General features: G+C 41.4%; 2 protein-coding genes across 4 annotated transcripts; one reads left to right on the top strand and one right to left on the bottom strand.

Moving 5' to 3' along the window:
- Nucleotides 1–361: 361 nt before the first annotated feature.
- Nucleotides 362–10,706, bottom strand: KIN (Kin17 DNA and RNA binding protein). Its single transcript, XM_066318847.1, has 13 exons — nucleotides 10,539–10,706; nucleotides 9,880–9,974; nucleotides 8,961–9,004; nucleotides 8,731–8,853; nucleotides 7,610–7,791; nucleotides 6,630–6,678; nucleotides 6,259–6,316; nucleotides 4,313–4,433; nucleotides 3,758–3,808; nucleotides 3,312–3,380; nucleotides 2,695–2,794; nucleotides 2,328–2,428; nucleotides 362–1,445 (listed from the first exon to the last, which is right to left on the bottom strand). Exons 1-13 carry the CDS (start codon nucleotides 10,650–10,652, stop codon nucleotides 1,383–1,385), a joined length of 1,170 nt encoding a protein of 389 aa, XP_066174944.1. The 5' UTR covers nucleotides 10,653–10,706; the 3' UTR covers nucleotides 362–1,382.
- A 33-nt stretch (nucleotides 10,707–10,739) lies between these two features.
- ATP5F1C (ATP synthase F1 subunit gamma) lies at nucleotides 10,740–18,033 on the top strand. Of its 3 annotated transcripts, XM_066318848.1 has the most exons (10): nucleotides 10,740–10,863; nucleotides 12,039–12,073; nucleotides 13,004–13,135; nucleotides 13,483–13,687; nucleotides 14,152–14,295; nucleotides 14,673–14,737; nucleotides 15,339–15,494; nucleotides 16,408–16,504; nucleotides 17,309–17,346; nucleotides 17,894–18,033. In XM_066318848.1, exons 1-9 carry the CDS (start codon nucleotides 10,820–10,822, stop codon nucleotides 17,313–17,315), a joined length of 885 nt encoding a protein of 294 aa, XP_066174945.1. In that variant the 5' UTR covers nucleotides 10,740–10,819; the 3' UTR covers nucleotides 17,316–17,346; nucleotides 17,894–18,033. The 3 variants fall into 3 exon arrangements, with proteins under 3 accessions (XP_066174945.1, XP_066174946.1, XP_066174947.1); XM_066318849.1 differs by lacking the exon at nucleotides 17,309–17,346; XM_066318850.1 differs by lacking the exons at nucleotides 17,309–17,346; nucleotides 17,894–18,033 and having other exon boundaries at nucleotides 16,408–16,508.
- Nucleotides 18,034–18,887: the final 854 nt, after the last annotated feature.

Genomic DNA, 18,887 nt, shown 5'->3' with positions numbered 1-18,887 from the left:
TTTTCAATGCTACAGAAGCTCCTCTGTTCTGCCATTGCCCTCATTACCCTCCTACAGACCTCCTCTCTCTCACTGCCTGTTTTCTGGGAGAGAGCAGTGCTGTTTACACAGCCCAGGCTGCACAAAGAGCCTGAATTTACAGACAAGTGTTCTCTGCCTCCAGTTCTCATAACTCTCCACTCTTTATTCTTGAAAAGACAGCTGATGTCCTGGGTGAGGTTGTTCCAAGGCTACCTCAGACAGCAAGTGTTTCAATAAACCTCTGCAGACTTCTAGCTTTGTGCAGGTTTCCCCTGGAAACCACAAATCAACAAGACCTTTCGAGGCAAGGAAAGAGAAAAGGTTCCAGAGACACACAGCCTACAGGTGATGGGTTTTATTTTGCCCAAATATATTTTGTATTTATTTGCTCTGCCAAATAATGTGGTGCACCAACCCAGCACTTCACTGTGCTTTTTGGGGGACTTACATCAACTGCTGCCTCAGACATTGGAAAGGCTGGTAAGAAACACACTGGCCTAAGAATGGTTTCTGTTTATTCCTGAAGTGCCTTAGAAATTAAACATTGTACAAAATGTGACACCTTTAAAAAAATAAAACAAGGAATGCTAGATCATTTAGCACAAGTAATATTACTCCTGTAGCAGAGCAACAACGGAAGAAAGGAAAAGGCTTTGGAAAACCAAAAGAGCAACCCCCAATTCATTTCTGCATCCCAAGACACTCCACAAAGAACATCCATGGAGCAGCTCCATATGTAGTCCACATGAAGATAAATTCCTTATCAGCACTATCAGGAGCCCTGACACATCTGCAGTGCGGAGGAGCAATGACTTGCATTTTATTATCACTGATCAAAAATAAACTGGTGACTGCACGTAATAAACCAGACCATTCTTACAGCATCCAGGAAATAATCCCTTGCAGCACTGGTATCGTCCCGCTATTCCCTTAATCCCTTGCCTTGTTCCTGCACCCAGAAGTCCATTTTGGCTCTGGATTGAGAAGTGTGTTGTTTAAACCCCTCTGGCTCCAACACACACTGCCTCCCTGTAGGTAATTCTCTCTTCAGGACCTGCTCACATACTCCAGTTTGCAGCTCCCTGCTATGTTTTACAAAAGAAAATTGAAGCAAATATTATAACTTTGATATAAAATCAGATGAAAATTTTCCACTGATAGTATTTCCATAAACATTTTATGTAACAAATCGATAGCTATCTTTAAATAAATCAAGTTTGCTGTTGGTAATGTCTATTTACATTATAAATACATACACACACAATTAAAACCCTGACATGGTAGAGTCTTGTGTCTGCCTGAAAGATGTCAGAAATAAGGTTTTGAGAACCAAAGTCTTCTCTGATGCATGATTTTGAACCTCAGGCGAGTTTGGAAACATCTTCATACTGGATATCTTCAACTCTGCGCCCTTTTAAAGGACCCTGGAGAATGACAGAAAAAAAAAATAACATCACAACATAAAATTAGCTGTTTCTTGAATTCCCAACTGGGAGTTTGTAGTAGGAGAGGTAAAAGGGATTTGTTCATGACACAGTGTTCCTTGATTCATAATTTTCAGCCTGACCAGAGAATGTGAAAGGGCCTCAACACCATCCCAGAAATCTTCTAATTTTCAGGATGCTTTTAGTACCAAAGTTCCTCCTCTCATCAGGGCACCTGCACAGTCTCTTCCCAAATCCTCCAGAATCCAATCTGGGCTGAGTTTGTGTAGCCCTTTGAATGGGATCTAACAGTGTCTCCCTCTATCAAGCTGTGTTTAAGATGTTTGACTTTGAGCGAATATCCTTAGTGCTTTATCCATCAGTTTAAAGACTGGTTTTGCAGAGCAGAATAAAGAAAGACCCACACAGACATGGTGGCATGGACTGATTGTTAACCATAACTGTTACCCATAAACAAGACAACAAATGAGCACATAAAGCCCCACATTCAGCCTGGAAAAGGCAGGAGAAAATTCACATCCTTGCATATTTTGCATTTTTTTACCTTCCCACAAAACAATATCACAACAGTCATGTTCCAAATAAACACACAAAACATTTTCCAAATCTCTTTCAAGTTCAAAACTTGCTAAATTCAGCACCCTGGCATCTTTTTGAAGATTCTCTCCAAACAGCAAAGAATTAGCCTGTGATAAGTGGGAATATGTGGCTGTTGATAGATGGGGGGTATCCACAGAACTTTGCACACCACAAATCCCCCCCGTGAGGCAGGATGAAGGATAACATGGTTCTTTGTGAAAGCTCTCCATGTACAGATGGAAAGCTCTCTGCAAACCGGAGCCTGCAATGTTTGATACTTACTGAGTCAATGGTTATTGTCACTGAAAACCTCTTCTCATTGATGGATTCCAAAATGCCTTCATTTCCCCTGTAGCCACCATTTAATACCATCACTTTCTTGCCTGAAATAAAAACAGGAAAAGAGTTACACAACAGGGTTCCAAACTTCTGTCCAATGTTTGCCCCCATCTTTCTTATAAACCCCCTTTAAGTATTTGAAAGTGCTCTAAGGTCTTCACAGCACCTTCCCTTTTCCAAAAACCCACTCTCTCAGCCTGTCTTCTCAGGAGAGGTTATGGTACTTTCAAGTGGATAAATTGTAGTTTAAAAGAACTGAAATGTAAGTTTTGCAGTGGCAGAAGCTGGAAACAGAAAAAAGCAGCTGTACCTGGTGCTGGTATTACAGTTTCTAGATGTGTCTGATCAAGCTTCAGCTTGTCCCCAGAGTCAATCACTTTCACAACTGCTGTGTATTTGTCAATCACTTCCTGTTGTGAAAGGCAGAGGCCAATCAGAAAAACAGAACATTTTTCTCTAAATTTACATTTCAAAGTTAACAAATTCTGGCATTATGACTCTGCAATTCTATGTTTTCAAAACCAGCAAAATGCAAGGGCTCCAGCCTGGAGATTTTGTGTGCAAATGAGAACATGCAGCTTAAATATCAGTGCAGAATTGACTGGTCTTGGGTTAAAATCCAACTGCACTGCTGTTGGTCACATCCCATGGACACAGGGATTATTTTACAACATGGATGTGTTAATAGGGACAAACTACACAGGACAAAACTGTGCTTGAGAAAGGATCACTGAATAAATGACACTAAACCAATTCAGAGGTTCACTCCCTGTCCAGAGTAAGTCCCAATACAGGTGAGGTGACATTTCAGTCCCTAATAGTGTTGTCTTAAGGCTGAACAACCTGCGCATCGAAGCAAATCTTCCTAAGTCACCTAATTCCAGAAAAGCCAAACCAATGCCACACGTTCCCCATGGCCCACCTTACCTTAACAACTGCCTTCTTCTTGTGGTACTTCTCTCCAAGCTTTTTTGTTACAATTTTTACAATGATTTCCTGGGAGATTTGAAAGGAGAGAAAAAAATAAAATAAAGGGCCAAAAAGTGCAAACAACTCTACAATCTAAATGAACAGTACAGCACAGTGCAGGAAACAATAGTAGTAAAGATGTGACTTTCAGGAATTTGAGCCAAATTATTGGCTCAAAGTAGCATCTTTCAAGACCTTTTTGGATTTCTTTGACAAATACAGTTACACTTGAATTCATGATCTAATGTGACAGCCCACAATGAGTCAAGAGCAGGAAAGGAAAAAATAAGTGTGAATTTAGTTTGCAATCTGCTTTTGGATCTTTACACTAACCAACAATGGCTTCAGAAATTCCAATTCTAAATGGCTGTATTTGGTATAATAATAATAATTAAGTCACTTACAGGCTGTAACCAGTAGTCTCTTCGAGATGTTCTTTTCTTCTCCTCTTCAAGCTAAAGAATCACAACAAATAATCACCATTTACTTCCTCCTTCCACTGCAGCTTTCCTATGCCTTTGAACAGCTTTGAACGAATTCTCCAGCCCCATGTCATGTGTGGAACAAAAATATTCCCAAAACCCTAAATAAAGCTAAGTCAGTATGGTCTTGCCTCATAAAAATTGATTTGATGAGTCCAGGAACTCATGGTAAAATTATGGTGATTTCTATTTTTTGGGGGGAGGCAAGTGTTTCTAGGTATTTTCTTCTCTTGCAAAATCTGTATCTTTACTTTCAACACCTCACTCATACAGGAAATAGGCAGAGTTGAGCAGCCAGTTTTATGAGGAAATGAAAACAATTTTATGGGGAAATGAAATTATTTTGCTTGGTAAGATGTGGAAGTTGGAATTCCATATGAACTGAAGGTCTGAGGTCACTTCAAAAGGATGCCCTGGTGAAGTGAACATTGCCACAGGCACACGGGCACACAGAAACAGATCCTGCATGATTATTACCTCCATGATCTCATCCAGTGCAGATTTCTTCTTTTTCTCTTTGCTCTGACCAGAGCTATGAGCTGCTTCTTTTCTTTTAACTGCCCCCTCCACCATCTTCAGTGCATTCTGTCCAAGGACACTGCAGGAAAAGTAAGATGGTGTTTTCACAGCAGATCTTATATTCTTTTCCTCTACCAAAATGCATTTGAAGAACTGGCAGTGCAAAAAGGCCTGCTGGTTCCTGAGTTCAATGAAGAAGACAAAAGCTGGTGTGCAAGTAAGAATTTCAAATTTGAAAGGATAAACTTCAGAGAAGCCACCTGGATAGAGGAACTCTCAGGCATGGCAGATATCCAGAATTCCTTCCAGACAGAGATATTGAGGCTATTTGGCATTGGGAGAAAACACCCTGCAATCTGTAGAAAAGAACTCCACACCCAGCAAACAAATGTCACCTTCACAACCATATTCAAAATAGGCAAACAGCCTAAGAAATATGGAAAATAAAGAGCACTCAGCACAAAAAGTTATATCTCAGGGATGAGGGAACATCTAGGTAAAGTAAGAACTGCCCACGAGCAGCTTCAGTTCAGCCATTTTTATAACAGACATTTCAACACAGTAAAAAAAAATAGGTATTGTTTCAACTAAAAAATGAAGGCAGCTGCTCTGAGGTGAACAGTGATGCAATAATTAATATGGCCTTAGGACAAATTGCACATTCTGCCTGTCGTGAGGATATTGGATATTACTCCCACAGGGAAGATACCCCACAGGAAAGAAGATACAGGAATTGAAGTAGAAAGAACTTTAAGAGAAAAATTGTATTTCAGAGGAGGTCTGAATAAACAGAGTTTGAGAAAAAAAATCACACATTAAATCACAAATCAAATAGGAATTACTTAAAAAAAATCTCATAAAGGGCAATATACAATTAAAACATAACAACTGCAGTGTCCACATTTAAGAAGACAAACAAATCTAGCTGTGAAGATCTTACTGCACTACCATTTCAAAGCTTACCAATAAGTATTTTGTATATGCTGTGAAGCAATTAGACCACTTGATACATGATTTCACATTTGGCCGAATTTTAGCAAGGACATGAAGTATTCCTCACTGAAACTATTCAAATGAGACTCTGAATTAAGTTTCAGAATCATCCTAAGTACAACTCTATGCTTAGAGATAATTTACAAGTTTTCCTCAAGGCCTGCAATCTGTACCTATTATTGTAAAGAACTGCTTTACTGTCTCATTTTCTGGCTGGCATATATCCCATCAGATACCTTATCTAAGAGCTGAGTGTGATGAGGGGAAAGCTTTCTTTTTGCCTGCAATACATTCAGTTACAGTATTGCCTCACATGAGAAGATGTACTGCTCATCAAACAGTTCCACAGACTGCTGTAAGTCAGTATTACTTGCATTATTGATCCCTTTTGTCCTGCATTGCTTGTGGTTACACGATGACAATTAAATTCCACAGCTCTAGGAAGATTTATTTCAGGCAGATTTAGCTGCTTAAACGATGACCAGAGAAAGTATTGTCTCCAATTAGACAAGGCAATCAAACCTTTTAGCAACCAAAATTAACAAGTCACGAATATCCATTCATAGAAGGCAGCTGGATCAGATGAAATCACTGCAAATGCTTTGGCTGGATCCCTTTCCCACCCACCATGGAGGAAGTTGTAACTGCCTGTTACTTTATGGGCATCTCCCATGAAGCACAGAAAATTCAAGAAGGCTCCTCACAGCTCACATTTAAGATATACCCATTCATCCATTTTAAACACAAAACAAACCATGAGGTCACTTAGTAGCCCCTTCTGAATGCCAAGAAAGGATGAGAGATCAGACTCCAAATATTTCAGGACAAGACAAACCTTCCTGTTCATACAAATACCACTGTCATACAAGTGCTTTGCAACAGTAAGGGTTGGCCTTAAATTCTTTTCTCACCTTGTTTTAGAAGATGCTGCGACTGAAGTACTTGCTCCTTTGTTTAAATTAAATGTAACTAAAAAATAAAGAGACATTACTCTATTTCTATCTTTAAAAATAACTGCATTGAAGGATGCTAATAATTTTTAAAATCTGCAAATAGAAAAAAAATCATAAATTTGAAAATATTTACTAATCCATATTTTGGTTTAGGTTTTTAAAATAAATTAAACTTTTTAATACAGAATACTCTGCATTTCCATATTCTAGTGCTCTTTATCTCAAAGTATTCTATGAAACACCAAGCAGGCTTCAATGCTCATTTCATCTGAATCACAAAAGCAGCCCCAGTAGGTCCTAGAAAATTACATCCACCAAAAGCTGGTTACCTTTTTCTTCTTCGTTTTCTCTGTTCAGTTCAGTATAGACTGGCATTTCCTGCCAAAAGACCATAAAGCACATTTAAATAATCAAACAGAAAACTGAGTAAAGTTATCATTTTTTGGTGATGACTGATTAGCTCAGTTTTACAGACCACCGTGAGATTTTTACCAGTAACTGTAATATTCAACCTGGTTTGATCTGTAAAAGATTAAAATTGAAAACATCATCTCATTACAGGCTCCTGTGCAAAATTATCCAATTAACATACATGCTGCCTAAACTTGCTCAATTCCAGCATAAAAGGCAAGTGGCCTTGCTGCAGCAGTTTTCTCTATCTGAACCAGCATGATCTGACTAGTTTCTGGACAGACTGATAACTCAAAGAAGGAGATTCTGGTATCTTTCCAATTTTTAAGCACCAAAGGCTCAGACCGTTTAAATTTCAATTAGTTTCAAATTAAGAAGCACGTAATTGCTTACAACAGCATTTAAATATACCCATCAATGCCCAGGATCAAATGGGAGCTTCCAGCCCCAGGTAACAACGTGTATGGGAGTAATGGATGATGCCAAATAAACAGACCTCAAATAACCACACCAGCACCACCAAAACAGAACTTGTCACTGTGTGGATTTGATTAAGCCAGATCCCCCTGGTTGTTTATCTCAGCCTCCTCAGTGTACAAGGCATTTGTTATCTGCAGCCCTATTAGCTGTGAAATACCATAAATGAAGACACTTCATGCAGGTTATTGGACTGTTTGGAACCCATTTCTAAATTCAAGAGTGATTTTTAAATCATTAATCAACTGAAGAGCAGTAATTATTACTTCCTTAGTATTAATGCAAGCTAGGTTAAATGTAACTCCAAGTTAGGAAGCAAAGGAAATACCAGTGCAAGAATTCCAGCAGCATCAAATTCCCCACTGACTTAAGCCCAAGGAACTTTGAGCTGAAGGTTCACACACAATGCAATTTTCCTCACCAGTTCTTTCCCCTCCAAACCTCTTCTAACTTGTTGTTCAATGAATTTAGCAGTCTTTTCTTCATCATCGAGGTCCTGTTTCTTCTTCCTTTCTTGTTCTTGCTGCCTGCGGATGGTCTCTGGATCCCTGTCGATGTACTGGATGTACCAGCCTTTAGGAGTCTCATCAACCTTACAAAGACCTAAAAAGTCAAGGCAAAACAAAGTAAGATTAATATTACCAGTATCAAGATCATTTTTAATCCATGTCCACTTAGCAATGCAGATAGTTTACCAGAGACAACACGCCCCTTACTGGGCTGCTAAAACTGATTTTGAATTACCTGTACCATGTATTTCTGCCCTCAGCTACACAGATCTGTTTGGACACAAGCCAGATTACATCACAAAGTGCACCAAGTGTTTCACAATACTTTCCTTATTGAAGAAAATGTTTCCTTTCCACTGTTTTAACAAGGAAGAAGAGAGAAATCTAACATGTATGAATGATACACAGTCACAGTATCGTACAAAAGGAAACATTGCAGCACTGTGCTATTGTTTCTGACTCTGGCAAGAGTGACTTTCAAAACACTCTGTAACTGCTGGACATATCCTGCAGAACAGGGGCACCCAGCGCCAAAGAAAACTTTCTGTCACACCACAGTGCCATTTAATCTCTCTTCCTCCCACTAAACACAGATCTGCAGGTCTCTAGCTTTAGCCCTTCCACTAGGCCAGGAGTGAAAATGACTGCTTGCTTCTTGTCACCTCAGGCATGGAAAGATTCTGTAGCTTTAAGGGATTTTAATTTTTAAATTGAATTTCCTAGTTTTTAATTTTTAAATGGCAACTGTTAGAAGTTGATTTAGAATTTAGCAACGTATCCAGTAAATACAGACCAGCAGATGAAACAAGGAAGGGCTCACAACTGATATACTTATCCTAGACTTCTAACATTTTTCATAAGCAAACTCCTAATGGTTAGCACAGAAATATGTTTGGAGATCTTTTCATGTATATACGGGAAGGAAGGGGAAGAAAGAAAAAAAAAACCTAACATAAATATTTGCTGATCAATTCCCATGAATTCAATTAACCAAAAATTTTAAGACTTCCCAACCCTGTGCAGGCACACTCACCTTCTCTCCCCAGCCATTTTGTAAAATCAGTCAGAGTCTCCCACTGTGTGGCATTCATGTGGATGTGTTCTCGATGGCTGATGTATTCATTGTATACAATATTATTGTGGACTCTCTTTGTTCCTAAAAGACAGAATTGTTACTAATATTATTATTATTATTATTATTATGTGGATTGCATTGAACCAACGAAAGACTAGAAACAAACAAAGAAACAGCAAAATATTTACCAAATCGCCTCCTGAGCAATTCCAGGAAATCATTTCGGAACTCCCTTAGGAAACAAAAAAAATATTTTTAGTAAAACTTTAACAACTAGGAAGCAATTTTCTGTTGTCATTAACAATTAAACATCTGCAGTATAAACCTGACTATTCTTTTGAACTGAGCATGATGATATTCAGACAAATTTCCCTGTTTTAGAGCAGGATTACATGCAGGTTGAAACATAATATGATATATGCACACACCTTAAATCTTCAGGAGAGTAACAGCCTCTCAAAGGGATAAAATGGAGCAAAGGAATCTCAACACTTCCCACTAATTGCTGGTGTTCTGTTACCAGGTGTCTTCCCAGGCTGACTGACACAGGGTACAGGGCAGCACAAAGGGCAGAGGGGTGGATGAGGCAGATGGATCACTCATCTCCCTGCTAATTCCAGGGCTGCAGCACAAAGCCTCACTTCAGACTCGTGCTGAGGACAGCTCCAGTCATCCCAGCTGTCATGCAGGTCAGCTGGACAAAGGCCTGGGAGAAGCTGGGGGATGTCAATCCCTCCCCTGGCTTGTTCTCTCTCTGTTATGGCTATTTTAGCTCGTGTGTGTGTGCGTGGCAGTCACTCAGCAGGGACAGAAAGGTGATCTATTTGTAACACAGAGCAACTTTAAACAGGATTAAAACACGAGATAAAACTGTCAAGTTTGATTAAAAATCCTGGCTTCCTGAACTCTCTCACCTAAAGTTTAAAGGTGCCACTGCCTAAATTTTCAATTGCGAAACAGCTGACACAAATATGTATCCCAATATAAATTAGTGTCATTAATAAACAATCAAGTGTCTTCAGTGGGACATTATTGGGCCTTAGGGATGTGGCTATGCACATCTGATACAGGGATGAAGATCTGGGTAAGAATATCCAGAGGACTTACTCAGAGAAGTAATCCATGAATTGCTGAGGATTTTCAGAAGCCAGCAGCAACTGCCTCTGGTGAGACTCAGACATGCAGTGACACTTGAAGCCATTCTATAAAGCAAAAACAGATACTTTGCTTGTCTTTGTCTCAATTTGCAACACTCACAGATGAAGGGAGTACTAAAATCTTGCAAATAAAATGCTACAAGTGTGATCGCAGCTCCCACAATGTTCCCCTCAATAGCAACGGGGACATTCATAAGGTAGATTGATGATACAAGGGACAGCGGCTTTAAACTAATAGAGAGCAAGGTTAGATAAGATATTGGGAAGAAATTCTTCTCTGTGAGGGTGCTGAGGCTCTGACACAGGTTGCCTAGAGAAGTTGTGGCAGATTCATCTCTGGAAATGTCCAAGGACAGCTTGGACGGGGCTTGGAGCAACCTGGGATAGTGGAAGGTGCCCCAGCCCATGGCAGGGGGTTGGAAGTGGATGATTTTTAAGGTCCCCCCAACCCAAACCATCCTGTGATTCCCCAATATCGGAGCTGTGACAAGAGCTGACCCCGACCAAGGGGACCCGATCCCAGGAGAACCGGGACTGGGGGTCCTTAGGTGGAGCTCGGAGCGGCCCGAAGGACCGGGGACATCCCGCCTCCAGCGCACCCTCAGTTACCTCATCGCGGCACTGCTTCTGACACATCTGGCAGTACCACCGCAGCTTCTGCAGCCCCTTGGACTTGATGCGGTTGGCGATCGCTTTGGGGCTGAGGAAATCCGACTTCCCCATGGCGCCGGTCCCGTCCCGATCCCGATCCCGATCCCGATCCCGACGCCGCTCCGGATCCCGCCCCCCCCGGAAATGGCGCCGGCGCCCTGGAAGCGGATCCCGGCGGGGCGGCGCATGCGCGGTGCGGGCGCGCTGACCTTCAGCGGGGCTGTGGTGGAGGCGCCGCCATGTTCGCCCGGGGCGCCGCGGTCGCGCTGCTCCAGCCGCAATGGTACCGGCACGGGCTGGGACGGGCGCTGTGGGGACGGGGGAACGCGTCCCGACGGGCGGGGCGGCTCTGCGGGGTGAGGGGGGGAATGGCTTCCTTCGGCCGTGCGGCGCCCGGGGGGCGGCGGGGTCGCGGCCTCGGGCGGCCCGGGAGGGGCTGTGGGCTCTGAGGGGTGGTGGCGGACCGGGCATCGGGAGATGAGGGCAGCGGGGATCCGCAGGGATGGAGGGTCCGTCCTCGGTGGGTGGAAGTGCACGGCCGGGGTGCGTGAATGGGACAGGCGAGGGTTAAAGGACAGGTTTGTACATGGCAGGAGACCCTGCTCTGGCCAGGAAATGGTGTGGCCTCCCCCGCTTCGTTTTAATGGTCTTTAGAAACTAATTGCATTGCATGAAGCTTTGTTTAAAACTATTTTTTAAAAAAAATTTAATTTGCCCTTCTAATGCCCTCGTTTGCTCCCTGCCATTACCCAAGGCGGTGGATAATGCATTAAACCTTTCTCTGTCCTGGGCACTGCTGAGGCGCCGCCTCGAGTCCTGGGGCTGGTTCGGGGCCCCTCAGTTCAGGAAGGACATTGAGGTGCTGGAGCGAGTCCGGGGGAAGGATCTGGAGCCCAAATGCTCTGAAGAGCAGCTGGGGGAGCTCAGCCTGGAGAGGAGGAGGCCTGGGGTGACCTTATCGCTCTACAGCTCCCTGACAGGAGAGTGCAGTCAGGTGAGAGTTGGCCTCTTGTGCCAGGCAGCCAGCGGCAGGACACGAGGACATAGGTTTAGGTTGTACATTAGGAGCAATTTCTTCACGAAAGCGTGGTTAGGCATTGGAATGGGCTGCCCAGGAAGGCGGTGGAATCACCGTCCTTGGAGGTGTCTAAAGAAAGATTGGATATGACAGTCAGTGCTGTGCTTTAGTTGATAACGTTGTGTTCGGTCATAGGTTGGACTTGATGATCTCAGAGGTCTTTCCCAGCCTAACTGATTGTGTGAAATTATACAGATGAGTGAAGGATGAAGGTGTGCCTACAAGCCACAGGTCAGAGTGGCTTGTCTCTGCCAAAGATGTCTTTTAAGAAATAGCAAATCTTTCAATTTTTGTCACTCTGAAAGAGGCTTGCCCTTGGCAGGTGTTGGTTTGCTGGAGTGCTGTTGAATTATCCTAATTTCTCCTGCATTCCTTTTCAGGGGCCAAGTCAGGAATATGGCAACGCTAAAAGACAGTAAGTAAAGGTTTTGTCTGCTCCTGAGAGAGGAAGAATGTTGCAGGAAAACCCTATTTTAAAATATAATTCTGTTTAGCCTCTCTTGGGTAAAATGGTTGTGGTACATACCAGTGATACATAGGCCTTCAGTGCTAATTACATTAAACAAGTGTCCTTCAGAAAAGGAATTGCTTGAAGTGGTTTTGGCTGTAATTTAGAAGTCTTTTTATGGTTTTACTCAAATATATTAAAAAAAAATATCATATGTCCTAAACCAGATTTCTGCTCACCTGTAAGAATTAGTTTCTGTTATGTTTATGGGGTTTTTTTCGCCTTGTGCTTTTATGCAGCATTTGGAGGGAAGAAGGAATTGACTGAATGGTTTTAGTGTAATAATGCTTCCTTAAGCCATTCCTCATAGTTCTAATGTAGGGGCATTGCCTTGGAATTGTGCTTGTATATGAGATACCTGCTTTGGTTTCTTTTTCCATTAGTGTTTTTATAAGTGTCGTTTTACCACAGTCTAAATGGAGGAGGAAATTTATGCAGTCTTCACACTATGGGGACTTTTCTGTTTGTTTCCTCTGCTCGTCATCTGTGAAAGATGACATACCCCAGTTGACAAATTTGTGAAACAGGTAGATGTGGAAGCAAAGAGAATAGTAAATAGATTTCATGTTAGGATAAATATCTAATGAATGTTATGTCTGAAGGAAATAACATCTTTATTGTAAAGATGAATTTGTGTTAGCTACATGCTTAATCTAACTGCAAATACTGAGGTCCTCTATGAGATTTATTTTATTTGTACACTGTTTGTTTATTTATTTCTTCTGCTTTGAGGGACATGGCAAAATATTTTTGGATGGCTCTTGCTGGCATTTTGTTGTTTGGGTTTGAGTCGTTATGCTCAGTGCAGTCTGTGACCTTCAACTCTTCACCTTGCAGTCACCAGGCGTTTGAAGTCCATCAAGAACATCCAGAAGATCACCAAGTCCATGAAGATGGTTTCTGCAGCCAAATACGCCAGAGCTGAGAGGGAGCTGAAGCCTGCCAGGGTCTATGGAACAGGAGCTCTGTGTGAGAGAAAGTTCTTGTACTTAGTCATGGGGGAGCAGAAGAGGAGGTTTTCATAGTGATAAAATGCCAAGGCTTTTTAACCTTCCAGTAGTCTGTTTCCAAAAGAATTTGCACAGTAGATTTCACTGAGTGACATCTGATCAGAGCTGTGACTGGCTCTGAATTGTTTCTTGCTCACATCTGATCTGACCATGTGCAAACTTGGAACAATTGCAAAGGAGATAAAATTCATCTGGCTGAGATCTGGAGCCCTTTTGGTATTGGTTATAGTTAGAATAATTCAGAGCTTTTTTAATGACTTACTTGCTTTTTGACACTTAAAAGAAAGTGATGATTTTGTTTTTCAGCTCTTTATGAGAAAGCAGAAATAAAGGCACCTGAGGACAAGAAGAAGCACCTCCTTATTGGTGTGTCCTCTGACCGAGGCCTGTGTGGTGCTATCCATACATCCATTGCTAAAACCTTGAAGAATGAGATTACCAACCTCTCAAATGCAGGGAAAGAGGTTATGGTGGTTGGAGTAGGTGACAAGATCAGAGGCCTGCTTCAAAGGTAAAAAGATGAGGGCCAAAACTCACACCACAAAAGAGTTTAGTTTTGAGTTTTGCTTGTTTTCTGTGGTAGAAATTTCAAGGCTGTTTAGAAGATTGTGTGACATTGGTGGGAATTTGCATTTAAGTGAGCTGTATTAAATTCAGGTTCTTCTAAAGGAAAATCTACAAATATTCTAAAAGTGGTTTTGATAATCTCACAATTTGGGAAACTGTTGCACAGCACTATTATGTTCTTGAAATAAAAGCCTGAAAGCTGGCAGCTGGAGCTGTTACACGAGTGTGTATTGTGAAGCTGTCGTAATTAAACTAAGGGCAAAGTTTCTTTCAGACCCTAATTCAATAAAATGTTCAGTTCTGAACAATCCTAAGTTACAGCCAGTGACTTCCAGTAAGTCAGTCTTGCTGCCTCTTTGTACTTTAGAGCATCCACTTGGATCTAACCCAGGTTTGCTGTTGCTGCAGGACGCATGGCAACTATTTCCTGGTGACATTCAAAGAGGTGGGACGGAGACCTCCGAGCTTTGGAGATGCCTCAGTCATTGCTTTAGAGCTGTTAAATTCTGGGTTTGAATTTGATGAAGGCTCTGTCATCTACAATCGGTTCAGGTAAGATTGAGCTGAAATTTCACTGAAAAAATACTTGGCAGAACTCTTCAAGGAGCATATTGGCTCAATGAAGTTAGTGAAAACTGACTGTGATTTGGCATGTTCACTTTATTTCTTGATTTTGCTGTGTGTGAAGAACTGGGCTATTTTCTTTAGTAGCTGTGGTTGGAACTCTCTTTTGACTTGTGTAGAGTGAAGGCTGTTATATTTGCAGTCAGCACAACATTATATCCACGTGGTATCCAAGATCTTCTCATCAGAGTTGTCACAAAACTTTGTGGCATTGGAAAGTGAGAAGTTGTCTATTCTAATTTGATTTGAACCATTCAGTTTAGTGTTAATTGAACTGAAGAGCCTATTTTGCTCTTTTTGTACAGGTCTGTCATCTCTTACAAGACCGATGAAAAACCAATCTTCTCCTTTGAAACTGTGGCTGGTTCTGGTAAGTAGGGAGCCAGAAACCACCAGTTACATGCAGTGATAAATCACAAGAAAAGTACTCTGACAGTGGGAACATGGTATTAAAACATCTTATGGTGGTGCCTGTATCATAAGTTTAACAGATAGTTTTATGTTAGCCAAGTTCAGCCCAAGGCTGTGTTACAAAGGTGCTGTGGTGCAAGGAGGTTAAAAGGAAAGGTGATACTAGTTCTGGTTTGAGGTTGTCTCAAGCAAGAATTGTGCGTATGTAAACTCTGTCAGTTCCAAAATTTTCAGCACTGAACAGCCTGAGTGGTGAGGGATTTTTTCTTCACTGCTCACTAGAAATACTCTAGAATGTTTCTGCAGCATATGGGAAGGTTAAATATAATATGGCAATAATGTATTTTGCTTTGGTGTCACTTTCCTAATATAAAACTGAATTAAAACACAGAATTCTAGCTAGCATAGAGGTTCTGAAGGTACACATAATATGTGCAGGAAATCCCTCTATGCTGCCCTAAGTGATGAAACAGCCCAGCCAAGTAATCTTCTTGTTCTTGTATTTTGGTGGAAGTAGTGGATCTTGGATGTCTCTAAGCCTGCTCTTCCATGTTTTGCAGAAAGTCTAAGTATCTATGATGATATTGATGCTGATGTGCTGAGAAACTACCAGGAGTTCACACTAGCAAACATTCTGTACTACTCCCTGAAAGAATCCACCACCAGCGAGCAGAGTGCCAGGATGACTGCCATGGACAATGCCAGCAAGAATGCTTGTAAGCTGCTCCCTGGGTTTTTCAGGGCTTCAGTTGAACAGCAGGAAAGTGCTGATGTCCCTCCTTCAAAGATCAGCTATTTCCTGTCTTAATTCCACTTGGAATAGTTTTTTTGAGCCAGTTCAACTGAGATTCTGTTTCAAATAGGAGCTATATTTAGTGCCTGGAAAGAAGGATTGGTGTCAAAAAACAAGCTTAGGACTGGAAGTGAAATAACAGATTAGTTTAGTATTTCATATGCCTTTTAAACAATCTTGTGGCTAAATATTCTCTATGTTCACTCATGTGGCAGCTCTGAGGATTTCCTGAATTTTTATACATCTGTACCTACTCATTCACCAAATACAATTAGTGCAGCACAATTTAAAGCTGGGGAAACTTAAAGAATGGAGCTGTCATGGAGCAAGTAGAGAATATATGAATATTCCTTGGAAGATTACTGGTGATTGTGTGAGGTTGATGTGATGTGCAGGTGGGCTGCCTGGAATGGTGGGCATGCGTCTGATGACCAGCTTGAGAGAAATTTCTGTGTTTAAAAACAGTTGAGGAAAAAAGAATTAGAAAAATCTGTCTGCTTTTGCCACAACTTGAAGGAAGTAACAATGTAGTTAATTGACAGTGAAATCGAATTTCAAAGCAAATGATGCATCTTATGTTATGTTGCAATAAGCTGTGTCATACCTGGTGTTTACAAGTCTGCCAGCTGTTCTGCAGATGTTTCACTGACAAGCTGAATTCCCAGGTTTCTGGATTCTTTACTATAACACTTGTAGGGAAAAAATGTCAGGTGCACTAAACCTCTTGGTATTTGCAGTGGTTTAAAAGACACTTGGATATTCTGCCCATACAGCTTCTCTTTGTGTGCATTTACCCGTTTATTTTGTGTTTAAACTCCAATCCTGCCTTATTCCAGCCGAGATGATTGACAAGCTGACCTTGACGTTCAACCGCACCCGTCAAGCCGTCATCACCAAGGAGCTGATTGAAATCATCTCTGGTGCTGCTGCCCTGTGAGTATTGGTATCAACATGCAGTCATGTGCCGCTCGTGTGCCAGGGTAACAGGCAAGGTTTGGGATTGTGGACCCTAGAACCACAGGGAAGGCAGTCCCTGGCATGGCTCCCAAGCTTTTCAGCCTGTGCAGTTCTACTAACCAGAGCAAAGTTTGGCAGTTTTTTCTGATCAAATATGGTTTAAAAGCTGGAAAAATAGATCTTCAGCCTCATCGTGCGTCCTTGCCTGGAGAAGTGAGGGTTTTCCTCCTTTCTGGCCTTTGGTGGATTTCCTTCCTCCTCCCTTTTACCTGGATGGTTCCTACTTTGCCTGGTCAAACAGCCCAGTAGTGTTGAGTGGGGGAGAGCAAATGGCATGCCTGAAATGCTTTTGGGTAAATCAAGTGTTCAGAGGCTGAGAGTTTGGGGGTGGGTTTGCAAGGAGGCAATTTCCAGAATTTATTGTTATGGAATATGTGTTTTACTTGAAGTTCAGTATTTTGCTTGTTTGCCTGAGACTGAGGTTTTGTGCAGTTGTGTGCTGCAGGTTACAAATGTGTGGGCTTAGACCACAATTTGTAACTGCATGTAGCTCATGTGTATTACTGTAACCGTTAAAAATTTGTGCTGTGTATGGAAATACATGTGTTCATATCCTGTGGATTTACAGAATTCCTGGAATATCTACTTTATATTATTACGGTGCTGTATTGTGCTCCTCACAATACATTTGTGGTCATAAATCCCTGCAGTTTTGCCTGAATTTGCATGAATTGCTTCCTAACCTGCTTGTTTTGTTTTTTCTCATAATACCATAACCAGGGATTAATCGGGGAAATCGCTTCAGCCAAACCCAAGAGGTAAAGTTGTGCCATAGAAACTGGATTGTGTTTTAAAATGAATTAGCACGAAAATATGAAGTCAGATGAGGAAGCCAGAATTGAGTGGTCTTGGTCAGACAAACTTCTAAAGAGCTGTGAAATTGGACATTTCCAGTTTGAATCTCTGGACGATGAGTTCTTAATTTTCAGTAATTTTAAGGAAAATATGTCCATGGAGGCATAATCCCATATGAGTTATAATTTTCTGTGGTTTTTTTCTCTATTATGGGATTTGTTTGCAATTACTGTTTGAATTTTTGCATAGTGGCCTGATTTAATGCAATTACTTAAAAATGTCTGTGTGTAAGACATACCTAAAGAGGTTTCTGTATTAACATGAACATATTCCAAATCTAAAATGTAAGGAAAATTTTGAAATTTAAAATGTAATTAAAAAAAAGATTTGCTGAATAGTTGGGGGGTGGTAAGGAATATTAATGCAGTATTCAAATTGGGGAAGGTAACAGTTTTAGATAAATACATAAACAGATGAAAAGGTTTTAATTTGTTTCAATTTCCCTTACAGGTGAAGAAGAGCTCTTCTGAGCATATGTGGTTTAGCCTGCCTGTGTCTATGTTAACAAGACTGGTCTGTTATCTTGTGAAGAAGTGGAAAAGCCCCAGAAATCTGTAAATTCTTACAATAAACCACCTCCATGAAACAGATCCCTTTGTCTGTGGAGCAAATGCTCTTGGAGTCCAAATATCTGGGTTGGGCTTGGGTGTGCTTTGAAACTTTTATTTTTTAGAAGTCTGTGCTCTTCGTTTTTAATTTATTTGCCATGTGAAACATGTAAGTGGATGGTTTTTTTGAAGAGTGGAAGATATTTTTTGACTTCACCCTGTCTTTGAAAGTGAAGTGACCTACTTTGACAGGTACATTGTATTGTGGGCTGAAGGAGACTGGAATAACCTCTGCATCACACAGCTAGAACACGGATCTCTTTGTATTGCTGCTGTTTCCAGATGTTGAATTTTTAAAATTAACAGATGTGATTAGATGACTCACTACAGAGGTTATTTAGAATGCACAGTTCATAGCATGGTCAAAGTGTGTATGGAAATGTAAATGTCTGAGGGCCGGGGCACCTCTGCTGTGGAGACACCCTGAGGGTTTTGTTCAGCCTGGAGAAGAGAAGATTCCAGGGGAGACCTTTCAGCACCTGAAGGGGCTCAGAGGAGTTGGAAAGGGACTTTGGATAAGGGCATGGAACACCAGGACAGTGGCTTTAAACTGATGGAGGGCAGGGATAGATTGGATATTGGGAAGAAATTCTTCACTGTGGAGCGGGTTGGGAAGAAATCCTTTACTGGCACAGGTTTCCCAGAAGCTCATTCTGGTCCCAGTATGGAGTCCTGAGGACCTTGAGCTTCAGGACTTTGTTCTGGGTCCAGGTCCTGCTCTTCAGGCTGCAGATGTGAGATGTGAATGAGACTGATACAACAGACTACTCATGAACCAAAGTGCTAATTTATAAACGAATTAGGTTTTTATACTAGAGTTCTATTATTTACAGTAT

The sequence above is a fragment of the Sylvia atricapilla genome, chromosome 5 (assembly GCF_009819655.1).
Source record: "Sylvia atricapilla isolate bSylAtr1 chromosome 5, bSylAtr1.pri, whole genome shotgun sequence".
NCBI lineage: Eukaryota > Metazoa > Chordata > Aves > Passeriformes > Sylviidae > Sylvia > Sylvia atricapilla.
This window is presented reverse-complemented; position numbering and strand designations above follow the sequence as displayed.